The sequence below is a fragment of the Manis pentadactyla genome, chromosome 9 (assembly GCF_030020395.1).
Source record: "Manis pentadactyla isolate mManPen7 chromosome 9, mManPen7.hap1, whole genome shotgun sequence".
In the NCBI taxonomy this organism is placed as follows: Eukaryota; Metazoa; Chordata; class Mammalia; order Pholidota; family Manidae; genus Manis; species Manis pentadactyla.
In genome coordinates, this window is record NC_080027.1 from 52,910,086 (window position 1) to 52,927,337 (window position 17,252).

Sequence of the window (17,252 nt, forward strand, 5' to 3'; positions counted from 1 at the left end):
TTGCATTGTGGACTTGGATTTCTTGAGCTGTAAAACTTTGCTCTTATCTCTTCTTGACCACATCTGGATACTAGATAATGCCAGAAACTGTCACGGTGATGACTAGGTTTCTCCTTAGGGAGGTGGGACATGGAAAAGAGCTTGTGACTTGGGTTTGGGCCCTGAACTCCCACTAGAATCAGGTGTCCCCCTGCCAAGAAGGCTGTGTGAAGCCAAGGCGATGTAAGGAGCCAGACACGACCATGAGGGGAACAGGGCACAGTTTCTGAATGGCCCCTTAAGCCTAGAACTTTATCTATCTACACTTGCTGCCCCATCTTGTGCTTCTTAATTTGTGCAAGTACTGCTTCCTGACGAAGCGGACCGTAAGTCCTTCCACGTTAAACGCGGCGCTTCCAGCTTCCAGCTGGAGACTCTCTTGTTACAACGTTGCCTGTCTTGGTCTCTCTGCGCGCGGGGCACTCCCCCGCCCACCCCAGACGACGCTGTCCGGAAGGACAGGGAAACGCGTCCTGGAGCGCCTGGAAAGATAAGAAAGTCAAGTCCTTATGCCTCCTGCTAGCTCTAGACACAAGGAGAGGACCAGAGCTGATTCCCACCTAGGCACGGTATCCGGGCACTGCCGCGAAGGGGTCCCTGAACCCTCCCTTAGCGGAAGCGCAGCAAAGCCACCAGTCTGCTGCTTGGGCCGAGATTCCCCAGGCCCCCAGCGCCGGAGAGCGGAGGCCTGGGCGCAAGGGGCGCGGCTAGCCTGAGAGGGGCGGGTCTGGGCGCCGCGCGTCCCGCGCTCCGGCCGCAGCTCGGGTGCTCGGGGCGGGAGGGGGAGGAGCCACGTGGGGAGGAGCAAAATCCGGAGGCCCTGGGAACCATGAGCAGAGTCAGACCGGCGGGAGCCGGGGCCCGGGCGCGCTGCCCTGGGAGCGTGCGTCGTCTGGGCCGAGCACAGCAGCAGCAGCTCCAACCCGCGCCGGCGCGTGCCTTCCGTGCGCACCTGGAGAGAAGGACCAGTGCTGACCCGGCGAGGGTCCCGGACTCCTATCCTCTCCCAGAGCTTCCGGGCTGCGCGCTGTCCCGCCACCCCAGCCGGGCCCGGCCCGACCCGGCACCTGCGTCCCGATTGCGCCATGGATCCTTCGGAGAAAAAGATATCGGTGTGGATCTGCCAGGAGGAGAAGCTAGTATCTGGCCTCTCCCGCCGCACAACTTGCTCGGACGTGGTGCGGGTACTGTTAGAAGACGGCTGCCAGCGGCGCAGGAGGCAGCAGCGGGGCCGGCGGCGGGGGGCGACCTGTAACCCGCCAGGCCCAGGAGAGCTGCCGGAAGCCCTAGACGAGGACGACGAGGATGGGGACGAGGTGCTGCACCAGGGCATGCTTTGCGGGCCCCCACAGTGCTACTGCATTGTGGAGAAATGGCGGGGCTTTGAGCGCATCCTGCCCAACAAGACGCGGATATTGCGCCTCTGGGCGGCCTGGGGCGACGAGCAAGAGAATGTACGCTTCGTGCTGGTGCGCAGCGAGGCGTCGCTGCCCAACGCAGGTCCCCGCAGCGCTGAGGCGCGCGTCGTGCTCAGTCGCGAGCGCCCCTGCTCGGCCCGGGGGGTCCCGGCTAGGCCCAGCCTGGCCCTGACCCAGGAGAAGCAGCGGCGGGTGGTGCGTAAGGCTTTCCGCAAACTGGCCAAGCTCAACCGCAGGCGCCAGCAGCAGCCGTCGTCGCCGTGTTCATCCACCTCATCGTCCACCGCCTCGTCGTGCTCGTCGTCGCCGCGGGCCACCGAGAGCGCGTCGGTGGAGCGCATGGAGACGCTGGTGCATTTGGTGCTCTCCCAGGACCACACCATCCGTCAGCAGGTGCAGCGGCTCCGGGAGCTGGACTGTGAGATTGATCGCTACGAGGCCAAGGTGCACCTGGATCGCATGCGGCGGCACGGAGTCAACTACGTGCAGGACACTTACTTGGTGGGTGCAGGCATCGAGCTCGACGGGCCCATCCCGGGAGAAGAGCCGGAGGCGGCGGCGGCAGCGCCCCTGAATGGCGAGGCGCAGGCGGCCGCGCTGGAGGAGCTGGCCCGGCGATGCGACGACCTGCTGCGACTGCAGGAGCAGCGGGCCCAGCAGGAGGAGTTGCTCGAGCGCCTCTCAGCCGAGGTTCAGGAGGAGCTGAACCAGAGGTGGATGCGGAGGCGCCAGGAGGAGCTCGCGGCGCTGGAGGGACTCCCGGAGGCTGATGGCGGCCTCGACGGCGAGCTGCTGCTGGAGCAGGAGCGGGTCAGGACGCAGCTCAGCACGAGCCTCTACATTGGGCTCCGGCTCAACACGGACCTGGAGGCCGTCAAGTCGGACTTGGATTACAGCCAGCAGCAGTGGGACAGCAAGGAGCGCGAGCTTCAGGGCCTTCTCCAGACTTTGCACACATTGGAGCTGACCATAGCGCCGGATGGGACTCCGGGATCCAGCGCACCGTCGCGGGAGCCCCGGCCTCAGGCCTGCGCCGAGGTGTGGGTGGACCAGGCCCGCGGACTGGCCAAGAGCTGCCCTGGTAACGACGAGGACTCGGACACCGGGCTGAGTTCTATGCACAGCCAGGACTCGGACTCGGTGCCCGTGTGCGAATCCCTTGTGTAAGAGGGGCTGGGCGGGAGTGGGAGACCAACGCTTCTCCAGTCCTTGTAGAAGGCACTGGCTTAGCCGGCTCAGCGACTTGAAACAAGGCTGGGGATGGTTTCTCGGAGCTCCTGCCTCGCAGCAGCTCTCCAGCTGGACCCGGGTAGGGCTGGGGATGCCTGCCCGGCAGCGGGGCCCCTCTGGCTCTGGAATGAGTGTGGAGCAGGGTGCAGGATGAGGAAGCCGGGTCTCCAACCCAAGCTCTTTTAGGGGAAGGAGGAGGGAAGAGGTGAGAACCCCTTATATTGGAAAACAAACGCCCCTGGGAAATTGACGTGGTCCAAGCCCATTTTCAAAACAAGAAAAAAGTATTATGGAGATTTCACCAATCTTCTGCATGGGAAGGACTGATGGCAGCTAGAACTCCAGTTTGTGGCATAAAGTGCTTTTAAAAGAAACACTTGGATGAAAAGGACATTCCTTGAATGTTAATTGTGACTGTGAACGTGTTAAAACTAGCCAAAGAGGACGCCCTGGTGTTGGTCTCAGCCTTACTTCCACCTTTGATGAAGCCCATAGGCACCAAAATCCTGGCGGTTTACATTTCTGCAGATTTGGGAATTACCCATCTGCTAAGCTGCTGGCCTTATATTTTCTTTCAAAGGCTGAACTAAAGTCTAACCCTGTATTTCCTCCTAGCAAATACAGTGTTATGTTAAAATGGGATCCTTTGTCTAAAATAGCCTTTCATTATTACAAAAGCCAAACATAACTTTTGATATATAGAATCCTGGCAGACATGTCCCTGGTTAAAATTTCTAGGCCCTTTGGGATTTTCTTCTGCAAAGGTCTGTGTGTTGTCCTGTCATTCATATTGGCACTTCACTCCATCACTGCTACTTCAGAAAAACAGAAAAGTTGCAGAATTCAAGTTAAGTACAACTAAATTTGCTATTTAATGAGCACTGTGGTTGAAGCAAAGACTCGAAAGCAACGATCTTTGTTAGTGTTCAGCTTTTGAACTAAGCTATATGATTAACACCAACCATGACCTTGACAAATTTTATCTTGACAGTCTAACTTCAGTATCTTTGGTCAGAGATTAATTAGTTACTTGTCCAAACTTAAATTGAGGTAGTGTATTTATCAGGGCTTACTAGATAAGGCCTGAAAAGAAAGTATAAAACAATCTAATAGTCGACCTCAGGTGAACAAATTGATTAACAACAGCACGTAGCCAGAGATAAAAGCATATAAAAGCAAGCTAAAGACTTGACTTGAATTACTCTTGTTTGGCATATGCCTTTGCACACCCCAGGAGATACAAGTAACAATACCTCTCAATAGCTGGTGGCAGAGTCCTGGTGGGGACTCAGTGTAATTGTTCCAGTTAATTCAATGAAAACTTACCAATTGTAGCTAGTCGTTGCCCCTGTGGAAGGAGCCTGTTGGCCATGTTCCCTCTGGAGCTCAGTACTTCTGAGGAATGTGGTATCTAATCTGTCCTGGGGAAGTATTAACAATGGGGTATGTGTAAACTGCCAGCCTGGTGCAGAGCTTGGTATCAACCTAACCATGGAGGGGCTGGCTCTAGTTAAACACTACATGTGAAGGTAACTTAAGAGGTCCTGCTTTATAGAGAAGTTTCTTCTCCTGGAGGGATTCTGTTTGCTTGTTGCTAATGGAGACCTGCCCACCTGACCTCCTCCAACCATTTGAGCTATCACTTTTTAGAGACAGTCTTCCCCCCACCCCCCACTGCCACGCTTTTACAATCCATGTGTATTTTTTCATATTTTCGAGTAAAATGGGAATTGAAAGGCTGTTTTCTTAACTGATATTTCCAAAAGCTATTAGCTGGCATAATTACAGTTTTTTTGTTTCAACTGATGCAGAAAACATCTAAGCATTTGCTCTTGAGCATAATTAAAATGAGGAAGGAACCAAAAGAAACCCACTGTCCCTAGACAATCATTTGATCCAATAAACACAAAACCTTTTGATAGTTTTCCTTTTGAGGCAGAGGTAAAATCCTTGTTACAGTGTGACAAATGCTGCTGTCTGAATGGTTTACGCTGGCAATGGGCTGACCTGGTGGTTTTAAAATTGTTGTGCTTTTTCCCCCCAGGGTGGTAGGGGAGGTGGTTCTCGGACGTTTATTAACTCAAAAGAGAACACAGAAGTTGGCAGAACAGGACTGCTTGGCTGAAAGGGGCTGTTTTTCTTTTCACTATTATTATTTTAAACTTTGACAGGCTGCTGATGTCAGCAAATAGGCCTGAAGCCTGTAAAGCAAATAAACCACTTCACAGGGAGAAGGTGCGTTGGGTTTTCTGGTGCCCTTTTTCCAGAATCTTCCTGCCCTGACCATCTGAAGATGCTTCTCCAGTCAACTCTTCAGGCAGTGAGGAGGCTTTGTTTTTAACAAAGGGTGGCCTAGTCTGCCCATTTTTTCTTTCATCCAAATCAGTTAAATCCCCCAAACCCACAGTGTGGGTAGGAGAAAGAACAGGGGGAAAAAAAGAAAGGAGACAATAGTTCTTTTATTAAGAGCTTTTTCCAAGTCTGACAAAGGTGAAATATGGTTATAAAAAGCACCAAAATAGTGCCTGTGCCTAGAAAGTGCCTAATAAATGCTTGATATTTAAAAAACTTTTGTTCACTTTTTTCATACTCGTCATGGCAGCAAGAATGCAAATGAATGCGTATCAGTGAATGCACCAGACCAGGATTTCCTGCCCCTGGGAAAAGTAACTCTTCTGTTCTCTAAACCTAACAGAAATCCTGGGGAGGGACTAGCAAGTGCGTGGAGAGTATGAAACTGAGTAAGTAGGTGCCTCACCAACCAGCCCCATCTTTTTTTTAGGAGTTGATAGAATTTATTGTATCTTTGATGTTAATTATCCCATTCTCTGCCATCTCCCCAAACAGAAAAGTTTCATTTGGCATCTCTACCTGTTCACTTATAAAATGATGATGATGGTGGTGATGATAATGATTGGTTAATTAGAGCGGTTATATACTATAATCCTAATGATGGACCTGAAAATAACATAAGTAAAAAGAAAGATGTCACTCAAAACTCAAAATCCTGTCACCAAAAGCTTATCACTGCCAAAATTTGGCATATTTCCCTTCTAGACCTTTTGAGTTGTGAAGATTTCATATTTTGCTTCTTTTTTAAAAAATATAATTTTAATGAACATGTGTATGTGTGTGTATATGGAACCTTGTAAGCGGTTCCATCCATCTATTGGGTGCACTGTAGTCATATGACTGATGACTGTTCTCATGTTTTTAGGTTGTTCTCAATATTTTTTTTACTATTATAAAATAATACTGATCTGCTTCTTTGTGCACATATCCACTTCCCTAAGTAACCTCCCCAAAAGACACATTCGCAGAAAGAGAATTCCCAGCTCAAAAAGTACATTTAAAGGCTTGATACTTAATTGCCAAATTGCTTTTCAAGATAATTGTTCTGATTGTAATCCACTGTGCATGACAGTGCCTGTTTCACCATGCTTTGGCTTTCATTAGATATTACATTTGTTAAGAAAATATTTTGATCACAATTAATTAGTGAATTCTTTGTGGTCCCAAGAATCCATGGCTGGTAACCACTGACTTAAGATATCCTTACAACAGAAAGGGCTGGCCAACGTTATTTTCAGGTCCAGAAGTTTTAGGACGACATGGTGTTTTCTCTCCCTCCGTTTTCCTTGTCTTCCCTGAGCACTGCTTAGTAATAACAATCTTGTCTCCTTTCCTAGCTGGCCAACAGTTTGTCGGAGCAGGAAGGGAAAATCTCCATGTGAGTGAGCTTATGGTGATTGACGAATAGGAGAACCAAATTTAGAAAATATTCGTTATCTTTTTCCATCTTGAGTCTAGTGGAAAAGGTTGTTCTTGGAAGATGATGTCATGAAACATTTTATTTTGTGCTTCTCATCACTCACCCCTATAAAAAATTAAGATAAAATGAATAATAAGCTCACTTCTTTATGAATAGCCTCTAATGAATGGTTTAGATTTTTCTAGGAATTTCTTTCTACTTAGAATACTACACCTGAATGTGTCCCTAAATTCTTGAAAGTTTGATCATGATAATTTGTGAAATTTCCAATGTGAATATGTCTGTGAAATGTGTTCTCCTAAGCAGAAAGGAAAGAGGGAGAAGGAACTCTCTTTTGTTGAGTACTTTCCAAATGCTAGATCCTCATGCTGAGTATTTTCACATGCATTTTCTCTGCATTCATCTTGTGAGATAGAACATTTTAACCTCCACTCTTTACAAATAAGGAAACTAAGCCCACCAGCTGGTAAGTGGCAGATGCAGAATTCTTACCCAAGCCTGCCTCTAAAACCTGTGCCCATTTTACTATGTCACACCAGGCACATTATACCCACGATGTGTTTGGCACACCCAGAAAAAGGATTCCTCACAAGTCCCAGAGTGTTGGTGTTGGAAGGGCCTCAGAGATGATCAAGTCTTGCCCAAGTATTTCCACCAGGGAGGTGGAGTGATTTTCTCAAAATGAGAGTGCCTGCTATTTACCAGGTGAGGATTTAGGAAAAGAGAAAGGGGGTGAAAGTCCTGTGTAAATATCTGGGTATCTGTCTGTGAGGAGTGAAGTCTTTGCCATGAAAAGAACTGCTCACAAACAATTAATGTCCTATGTATCCACATGGAAGTTTTGACTGAAAGCCCCAAGCACACAGGTGCATAGTCAGCAATGTGGACCCTTGGCCATCGGAGCAGATGGCTGGGCACTAGTCCCAGTCACATCTGGAAAGTGGCCCCAGCTATGGCTGTGCTGGAGCTGTCCCCAGCACTTTTAACCAGGCCTTATCCCCTGGGGACGGGAGGATCAGGGAAGGGGCCAGGGAGGGAGACCTTCCAAGGACTCATGTGCCTCTGGAGGTAGGCAAGGTGGGCACAGGGTAGGAGGTAGGACGTCACTGCACATGTGGAGACTTGGCAGGGAGGGCTTTGAATGACAGCTGTCCCAGCCTCTGCCCCTCTTTCATCCATTCTCATACAAATATTCCTGATTGAGACACTGCCAGGATTCCCCATAGCTTTTAGGATAAAATCCACATTTGTTAGCAGAATTTATAAGGTTGTTAGTTATCCACTCTAAGACCCCTCTCTGAGGTCCACCCTCCCCTGCCTTAAGACTGCACAATTGAGTGGATCTGATTTCTTCACTTAGTTCACGCTGCCATCCTCCATTTGTGCAAGGACCCTCTGCTATCTCATTTTATTTTACTTCATGTTCTCCTTCCTTCTGCATTCCCATTCCTATTTCTCTTCTTTCTCCCACCATGGGCAACTATTCCAGTGTTTTTAATCTATGACCTTCCAAGTCATCTTGCATATTTAGGGCTGTCATACCACACACCTCCAGGGGGCACCATTCATACTGTATTCTGGAATTGTGCTCCAGAGGACACCATTCACATAGGAAATCGTGTAAATAGTAGCCCTAAAGTTGAGCAATGTGCTGGCACAATCCATTTGCTCATGTATGTATTGGTATCCTTGAAGAGTAGTTGAATGATCTGTGTGCTTATGTTTAATATACATGACCTTTATTGGGCTATTAAGCTCATTATATATCCTTTTTTTACACAGCATTATGTCTGTGTGAACATTGCACATTGCAATAATAAATCTAGTTCATTATTTTCTGACCTATATGGCATTCCATCATTATAATTTATACATTACCTTAGTGAGGGACACATAGGTTGTAATCAGTTCCCTGCTACCTCCAACAGTGTTGCAGTGAATACAGGCAGAAATCAGTGCCTGTTGAGAATTTGAGATATGAAACCCAGCAGCTGGAGTGCTGAACTGCTTGATGGCTTTCCTGAATGGCTACACCAGGTAGGCTCTTACTAGTGATGGAGATTCCTATTTTCCCCATAGCATCACCAGCACTTAATATTATCCAACTTTCTACTGTTGCTTTTATTGACAAATGACTGTTTGGACTTCCTTACTCTGCCATTCCCACTTATGTCACTTATCGGAATTTTTTTCTCTTTTCCTTCTTTCATTGCATAGACAAAATTTTCTTTGACTGATTTCAAAGTTGTACATCTAATTTTGCTGTTTTTCCAAAATTACTAAGAGTCATACTTATGCTTATTTTTCCTGTTCAATTTATAAACTTATCAAATCTGTGCTTGCCCCCAAGCAAGACAAGAATCTTAACATACTATTCTCACTTCTCTGATCTTTCTCCCTGTTTATTTTGGTATCATCTATAATTTCAGTCATAGAAAATATTATTTAGCTATTAATAACTTTTCTCATTATATTTATTGGGATCATTAAATGTATACATGATCATGAGCAGAATTGATATCTTTATGATGAGTCATTCTATCCAAGAATAATATAGTTCTAAAGTACTATAAATCACCCCAAAATTCAGTGTGGCTTAAAATAATAACAATTTATTCTCTTTCATGCATCTGTGAGTCAGCTGGGAGTTAGCTGATTCAGGCTAGGCTCAACTGAACTTGGCTGTAATCTGTGGGTTGGGCTGAGGCCTGCTTCATGTGTCTGTAATCCTTCTTGGACCAGAGGCATAGAACTTTCCCCAAGTTCCTTTGGAACTGTTACAGAGGCATTAGCCTAGACTTCTTTTTAAATCTACTTCTGTGGGCCCTGGCTTGCTCAACCCAGGTTAACAAACAAATATTGAATGCCTATTATGTACCAGCCTTAGGGTTTGGGCCTGCAAAAGCAGGATTAGTAAAACAGATAGCATTAAATCATTAAACATACCCTTTATGACACTGGTTTTGGGATTTTTAATTGATCTAAGTCTTTTGGATTCATGCTTTTTAGACAGTGATTCCACTTTTAGTTACCTACAGAATATTCACACAAAGGGGCAAGGATGGACATTTCTGATGTTCATTGCAACAATATTTATAATAGCAAAAAAGTAGAAACCATCCTAAGTAGGAAACTGGCTATATGAATCATGTTATAATCATATTATTTTACATTAACAGCTACCAAAAGAGTGCGGGCTTGCATTGCTGATATGGAAAAACATCTATAATATATTGTTAAAAAGTAAGTAAATGGAAATAGTATAAGTTCATTACTTATTTTTATAGCTCTAAAAATTGCACATTTATTAGCTTTGTCCACTGAAAAGTTCCAGAATCGATTACTTCCCAGTAGCAATGAGTATCCCTAGCACCTGTACTGTGGTATCTAAATACCATTTTCTATTAAAAAAGATAAAGCATCCTTGAAGTAAAAACTAATTCCAAATCCAGAGCAAACAATAAGTAAGATGGTTTTGTTACATCTAATGTACTATAAAGCAAGGAACTGTTAAAGACTTAGTGATTTTTATCCAAACTCAGAGCAGCCTGAAGGGGCTATGATGGCTTAAGATGTGAAAATATGAATTTCAATGAGAATAACAGCTGCAATGGATTGAAACATATCAGGAGTAAAAAATATCTAGGGGTTCATAATGATACTACAAAAAAATAGAAATTAACTCATTCATCACCTCTGGAGGTTGCTAGGATACCAAGTTGTTATTCTGGAAATCAGTAATAAAGAGAACATTTATGCTGTCTTGCCTGTACACACCATATTTCTAAGTCATCAAATGGTTGATGAGGGAATATTTTTCTTTACAAAAGAATTTCAACTAACAAAGGCAGAAGGAATGATTATTCTTACACCACCAGTCCCTAGTGAATTAATATGTCTAGACAGTGGTCATTGATGGCTACTAAAATGAGCAGGTGTCAGGTTAATGGGAAACTTTATATTGGCTGGATCAGCTGACAATACTGACATCCACAGAACATCCAGTTACTATGTGCTTCCCTGGATGATGAAATAGGAAACACTCAGCCCCACCTATCAAATATTCCACCCCAAATAACTGAACCTGAATCTAATCAAGAGTCTAGTGCTATTGAGGAGGTTACAGGAAATAGGGAGACTAGAACATGGAGTGATAATCTGAGTGTATAGTCAGCCAAATCCAGATTGTGGAAAATTCTGTAGGACAGAAGCCCATGTATAAATAACCTAAAAGAGGGAGTGGAGATATAAGTATCGTAACTATTATGAATTAAAAGGGATCAAGAGACATATCAACTAATTATGGACTTTATTTGGATATTAATTCAAACAAAGCAAAGCTTAAAAATTTTTTTAATGATGTTCAGGGAAAATAGAAAATAGACAATTATTACGGGATTACTATTATTTTTAGATACGATAACGGCAAAGTGGTTACGTTTTTAAAGATTTTACCTGTTGGGAATACATAATAAAGTACTATGGGGAAATAATATGACATCTGGGATTTGCTGGGTTATTTCAGAAAAAAAATAAAAACCTTTTGATGTGAAGGAGAAATAAATAAAATTGACAAATTGTTGATATTGCCTGAAGCTTGGTGTTGGGTATATGGGGATTTATTATATAGTTCTTTGTATTTTTGTATTGGTTTGAAGATTTCTGTAATAAAAAGTGAAAAAAAAACTGTAAAAGGTAAATAAAAGGAAAATCAGGTTGTAGAACAAAATGTATGAATTACTTTTGGGATCATTTGTGGGAAGTGGAATTATTTGTGGGAAACTGCAGTTTTTTATAGTATAAACGTTTGTATCATTTGAATGTTTAAAAATTACATAAAACTTACATAACTAAAATAAAAAAGAAAGAATAAGGTGTCACAATTAAGGTCTGAGCATGTTACTGTGGGGGATTATTTGCTGTGTCCTGGATGAATGTGGCTGTTGAAAACAGGACCTGAAACTGAAGTGAGGGTGCCCTTGGACACCTGGAGGAGGTTCAGCACCACCCAGACCAACTCACCCGCCATGTCCAGGGGAGACGCAGAGGGATCCAAGCTCTCTGGGAAGGTAACAATGAGGGCAAGCCTCTGTGCTTTGAGGAAACGAGCACGTCTGAGGGCAAAAATATGTCACTTAGAAACAGCGCTGCTAAGCGAAGTAGATAATCAGTTTGGCTAGTACCATCTTTTGGTGGGACCTAAAAATAATGCAATCACAGGGAAAAGCTCTGTGGTTTGGTGGAGAGGTTAAGGTTTAGACTCATGGATTAAAATCCAGGTTTTTCCACTTGCTAATTCTATGATTTACTAATTCTTTGGTTTTGGCCAAATTATTTACTCAGAGAAGTTAGGGATAATAAGCCCCTCACAGGGTTGTTGTGAAAATGAACTGAACATTTTAATATTGTAAACATATTATCGTGCACTGGGTAACGCTAAGTGTGCTTGTCCCATTTGCTCCTTCTTTTATGTACATATTCATCTATTGATTTCATTTCTCCAATGCCTACTACAGCCACTGTGGCAGACCCAGAGAATAAGAAATTTCATAAGATGTGGTCCTTCATAGTCAGGTGAGGAGGAGAGATTGAAAAAAAACAAAGGCAGAGAGAATACAGAGATCAGGTGGTCCAACAGTTTGGAAGAGAGACGAGGAGGGCTTGAACTGGGGGACGGGGAAAAGCAGAGATCTCAGACTTTGAGGAGCCCGCCTCCCTCACAGGTGTGATTGATCCTGGGTAGAGGATGAGGATGGAGTAACCTAGAATGATTCCCAGATTCCAGCCTGGCAAATGGAAAGTTATGGGGGGGTGCTTTCCTTGAATAGGGTGGGGGGATGAGTCTTGACAAGGGGTGGGAATGGGAGGTGTGAATTCATTTTGAATATGTTGAGCTGAGGTGCCTGTGGGTGTCATCTCATGATGGGTGGGGAAGCCATGGACAAGGGCTCAGATGCTCAAAGAAGAGCCTGGAGTGAGAACACACGAGGACCTAAGGTAGGGTCTGGAGGAGACTGATGTGTAAGCAGTAGAGAGACGAAAAGGAATTCAAAGACTAAGACAGATTGGAGAGGCAGGAAAAGAGGGAGAAAGTAACTCCATGGAAATCACTTCAGGGGAGTTATGTTGGAGACAAAGGCGACCACTTGGGTCGTCTGACTTGGCCATCTGTAACTGTACCCCTGGAGAGAGGGGTAGTAGCAGATTGGTGGGAGTTGAAGGCACACTCGGAGGCCTGAGGAGGGAGTGGGAGAGGAAAGGTGGAGAACGCAAGCAGCGAGGGTTTGTTTGAGGGCTCTGGTGTGATGGTAGGAGAGAGATGATGGCAGTTGTACAAAGATAAAGGGCCGAGGGAGACAAATGGCAGGTAAGGGGGAGAGTGGTCCGAGAGGTGACCGGGGAAGTAGGCAGCAGCCAGACATGCAGCCTCCAGAAGGCCACGGGAAGGAGTTTGAGATGAGAACCATAGAAATTCTACAGAAGATGTCTGACTGCCTGAGAGCCTAAAATGAAAGTTTCTAGATGAGCAAGTTTCCCATAGTTTAGAAATGAATTATATCCCTCCCACCCCACCCAAAAAAAGATGTGTTGAAGTCTAACCCTTGGTACCTCAAAATGTGACCTTGTTTGAAAATAAGGTCTTTATAGAGGTAATCAAGTTAAAAACGAGGAGTTTGGATTTTTTATTTGCAATGCTCAGGGAATCACTGAAGAGCTTTAAGCAGGGGAATGATGTAATTGGCTTCCTCTGCTTGCTCAGTGGATGACAAAGGAAGGGAACAGCTGGGCTTTGCCCTCCCAAAGCGGAAAAGGTCTATGATGTGGCTCTGGGAATGGATGGCTAAAGAGAATGGCTTAAGGCCAAGGTCATCAAAACTGGGAAGACAAATGGTATTAGGAGATACATCCACGTGACTACTGAGGGCCCTGGTGATGATGCCAGGTTTGGGGATGAAGAAAGGAAAAGGTCTGGGAGTGAAGTAAGAGAGAGAGAGGCAAATAGATGGAAGCAACATGATGACTATAAGGGAGGCGTACATTGGAGCAGTGATGGGGCAGGGAGAGGGCTGAAGGAGCCCTGGACTGTGATCACGTCCCTCTCCAGCCCAGCGGTCATCAGAAGTTCCCTGTTACCCACTGGAGAGACTGTACTGTACAATAACGTCCAAATAGCTTCCTCTCCTCTCTCCACCCTCCCAGACTCATTGAACCATGTAAGTTTCCTTGTTCACACCTCTCTCCCTTACATCACACTGTTCCTTCAGTCTCTAAAGTCTGTCCCTTCTTCCTGCCCTTGCAAGAGCCTCTGTTCACCCTTTATGGCTTCAGTTCAAATGTCATACTTCTGTAAACCATTTTCCAAATGCCTCAGCCATTCAGGGAGTTGATTTTTATTGAACATCTACTGTGTGCCAGGCTCTGGGAAAAACACATATTCATTTAGTCCCTCCTCCATGCCACCCCATCCAAGCTTTCCAGGTCTGCCAGCAGAATAGAGCCTGCTGGCTCAGCGTCAGAGCTCCCAGACTTGGCTCAATGATTGATGAAGCTGAGAGCCATTGGAATTTCACCAACAATTCCAACAACAGGAAGGGCTGGCCAGGTGTCTTCTCATTTCCTTACCTTAATCCCAACCTGAGCAGCTTCTACAGCTATAAACAACAAAGGATGCTTAATATGTGAGAGGCATTGATCTGTGAAGCAGTGTTCCTGATTCGTTAGGAAGTTAAGGTCAAGTTTTAGTCCAATACGTGTTTCACATCGTGATTTCTAGGTATGTGTGTGCACAGTCCAGTCTGGATACCAGATTTTTCACCAGGAGTCATTTGCTTTGTGGTAAGCAGAAGGGAAATAACTGAGAGAATCTCTCTGAGGGGCTTTCCTCTTGGGGTAGAGAGTACACACTGGGTGGCATAAGCACCCAACCAGAGGCCAATATTTAGTCAGCCAATATTTCTTGAGAGGAGCACTGTGCCAGGTTCTGAGCTAGGCACTGCAGAACAAAAATAAACTTGCTCCCAGCCCTCTGGGGGCATCAAAGCTGCTATTCCTCTCCCTGCAGCAGCGCTCTCCTCTTGGCCTGCTGCTCCCATTCATCTTCTGGCTGTCAGCCTAAGCCTCCCTAGTTCTGGAAAGCCTTGCTTTCCAGATATATGGGCTCTGGCAGATATAGTGAGTTGTCGATGCAATACCATTTTTTCTCCTTCGTTATGAATAAACTCTGATTATATTCTGGATAACATTGTACACAGCTGATGGATTGCATTTCCCAGTCTCCCTTACATTTAGGAGTGGTTATTTAAATATAAGAGAAAAAGTTGGATGAGGTTTCTGGCAAACTGTCTTAGAAGAGACGGACTTAGCAGAGAGTGCTTCCTATTTTCCTCATTCTCCTCTGCAGTCTTCACTTCTGCCCTCAGATGTTATGGCTGGAGCTCTTGCAGCCATGTTGGATGATGAGGCAATCTTGAAGATGTAAGACACATTAAGAATGTCACAGAAGAAAGATGAAGGGAGCCCAGAAACTATTCTAAAAGCCCTGGACTGCCTACCTCTGGATTTCTTCATTTCAGAGCAACAAACAAGCCTTATGTTAAGCCATCCTTATTTATTTTGCCTGTTCTTGTAATTGAACCTAATCCTAACCAATGCAACACCCAAATTGCTTTATCCTCCTTATCCTGATTGACTTTTCTTCATAGCACTTAACCACTACCCAACATTTTTATTAATCTGGTCTTCCTTTAGAACATCTTACTGGGCTTCCTTTGGAATGTAAGCTCCATGAGAATAGTGATTTCTCGTGGCCTAGAACAGTGCCTGGCACGCAGTATGTCCTATCACAAAGTTGCAGCACTTGTTGTAGTTATAGTTTGCCCTTCTCTTATAATACTCATCATACTTAAAACCACACACTTAATACCTATCTTTCCCACCAGACTCTACACTCATATTGACAGGGGTTATATTTGTCCTGCTCTCTATTGTATTACCAGCATCTAACTTAACATGAGCACATAAGTGATTGATAAAAATGCAACAAATGGAGAAAATTTTTCTTTATTGGAATCCAGGGCAGGAAAGGGGTAGCTGGGGAAACCTGGCGAGTCTCAAGTGGCGGTCTCAGCGAGGGAAGCATTCTAAGTGGGGATGGGAGGTAAGAATTGGACTGTGTCTCCCAGGGAGCTGGAGGCAATGAAGAAGTTCTCTTGGAAGAATCCTGGGTTAGAATTTGGCCAAGCTTCTGGAAAAAGACTTGCTGAAATCTTTCCCTGTATCCAGCTCCTTATCTTAAGTGAAGTTGCTAAATGCATGGAATTCCTGATCTTATTGGATTCGTTGTTGAAAATACTGAAGGCATGCAGTTATGGGGGTTCTTGTGTTGGAACTGAGATAGGTTCTCTGAGTATAAGAGAGGATATAGAGAGTAATAAATAGAATGAATTAAGCCATGAGAATCACAGAAATTCTACAGAAGCTTTCTGATTGCCTGAGAGTCTCAAGTGAAAGTTTCTAGATGAGCAAATTTCCCACAGTTAGGGATGCATTCCATTGCCCCTTGCTCCCTCCCCCGCAAATGAAGATGTACTGGAATCTAACCCTTAGTTCCTCAGTATGTGACCTTATTTGAAAATAAGGTCTTTACAGAGGTAATCAAGTTAAAATGAGGTCATTAAGGTAGTCCTAAGACAAAATGACTGGTGTTATAAAAAGGAGGAAATTTGGACACAGAGACAAGCATGCAAAGAGGAAAGACGATGTGAATACACCCAGGGAGAAGATGGCTGTGTGACTAGAGTGCTGCCTCTCCAGGCAAGAAACAACGAGGACCGCTGGTAAACACCAGGAGCTGAGACAGGCAGGGAGGATCCTCCCCTAGAGCTGCCAGAGAGAGCGCGGCCAGGCTGGCACCTTAATCTCAGGCTTCCAGCATCCAGAACTGTGAGACATGAATTTCTGTTGTTTTAAGCCATCCAGTGGGTAGTGCTCTGTTACGCAGCCTTAGGGAACTAATTCATCCATGAAGGAGGGAGGCCCAGCCAACAGCTGGTTACAAAAATTAGTTAAATTGAACTGAATTAGTGAAACTTCCATTTTAGTGGTGTGATAGATCAGACACTATGTCCCAGGGGGTATGGTAGCATGAAGGAGGTGGACCTAATTCTGCCTAAAGATGTCGGGGTGGACTTCACAGAAGGAGTATCATAGGGTAGAGACTGAATGGATAAGTAGATGTTTATGGAATAGGTAAAGAGAGAGGGAATTCCAGGTTGAAGTAACAGGTTGAGCAAAAACATGGGAGGATCTGGGTCATGGATGTGCTCAGAAAATGACTAGTGATTTTGTATGACTGTCTGTGAGTTGCCTACAAGGGAATAATAGAGAAAATACTGCAGGGGCAGGGCAGGGCCAGGTTAGGAAAGGCCCGTGTTTCTAGCTGAAAAGTTTGGATACATAACACAGGGTCATTGAAGGATTCTAGGCAGCAGAATTATATTGTTTCATCTGTGTTCTGCAGGTTAATTTGGTGACAAAATGAGAAGGTTGGATTGGAAGGATGAATTGTCAGGAGACTTGTGCAATAGCTGAGGGTGATAAACATAATATTTGATTAATATTTTATCATCTACATCTCTCTCTACTTTCCAAACTTTGTTAATGCTTCCTCAAAGCCTGAGAAATAGGCATTAATCACAATTATCCAGGTTGTAGAGTTGGGGAGACCAAGAAACTTAGTCCAGACAGATTCATGAATCTCCCAGTGAGACACAAAGGAGAGTGGCCAAGTATAT

The 17,252-nt window shown here is 45.0% G+C and overlaps 1 protein-coding gene across 1 annotated transcript; it reads left to right on the forward strand.

Annotated features, from left to right (window-relative positions):
* Positions 1-789: 789 nt before the first annotated feature.
* RASSF10 (Ras association domain family member 10) lies at positions 790-11,342 on the forward strand. The gene has a single exon (XM_036918052.2). The coding sequence runs from the start codon at positions 1,125-1,127 to the stop codon at positions 2,622-2,624; it is 1,500 nt and encodes a 499-aa protein (XP_036773947.1). The 5' UTR covers positions 790-1,124; the 3' UTR covers positions 2,625-11,342.
* Positions 11,343-17,252: the final 5,910 nt, after the last annotated feature.

Bases quoted from the DNA above. Each gene is read 5' to 3' on its own strand.
- RASSF10 (XM_036918052.2), top strand. From the start codon at position 1,125: ATGGATCCTTCGGAGAAAAAGATATCGGTGTGGATCTGCCAGGAGGAG.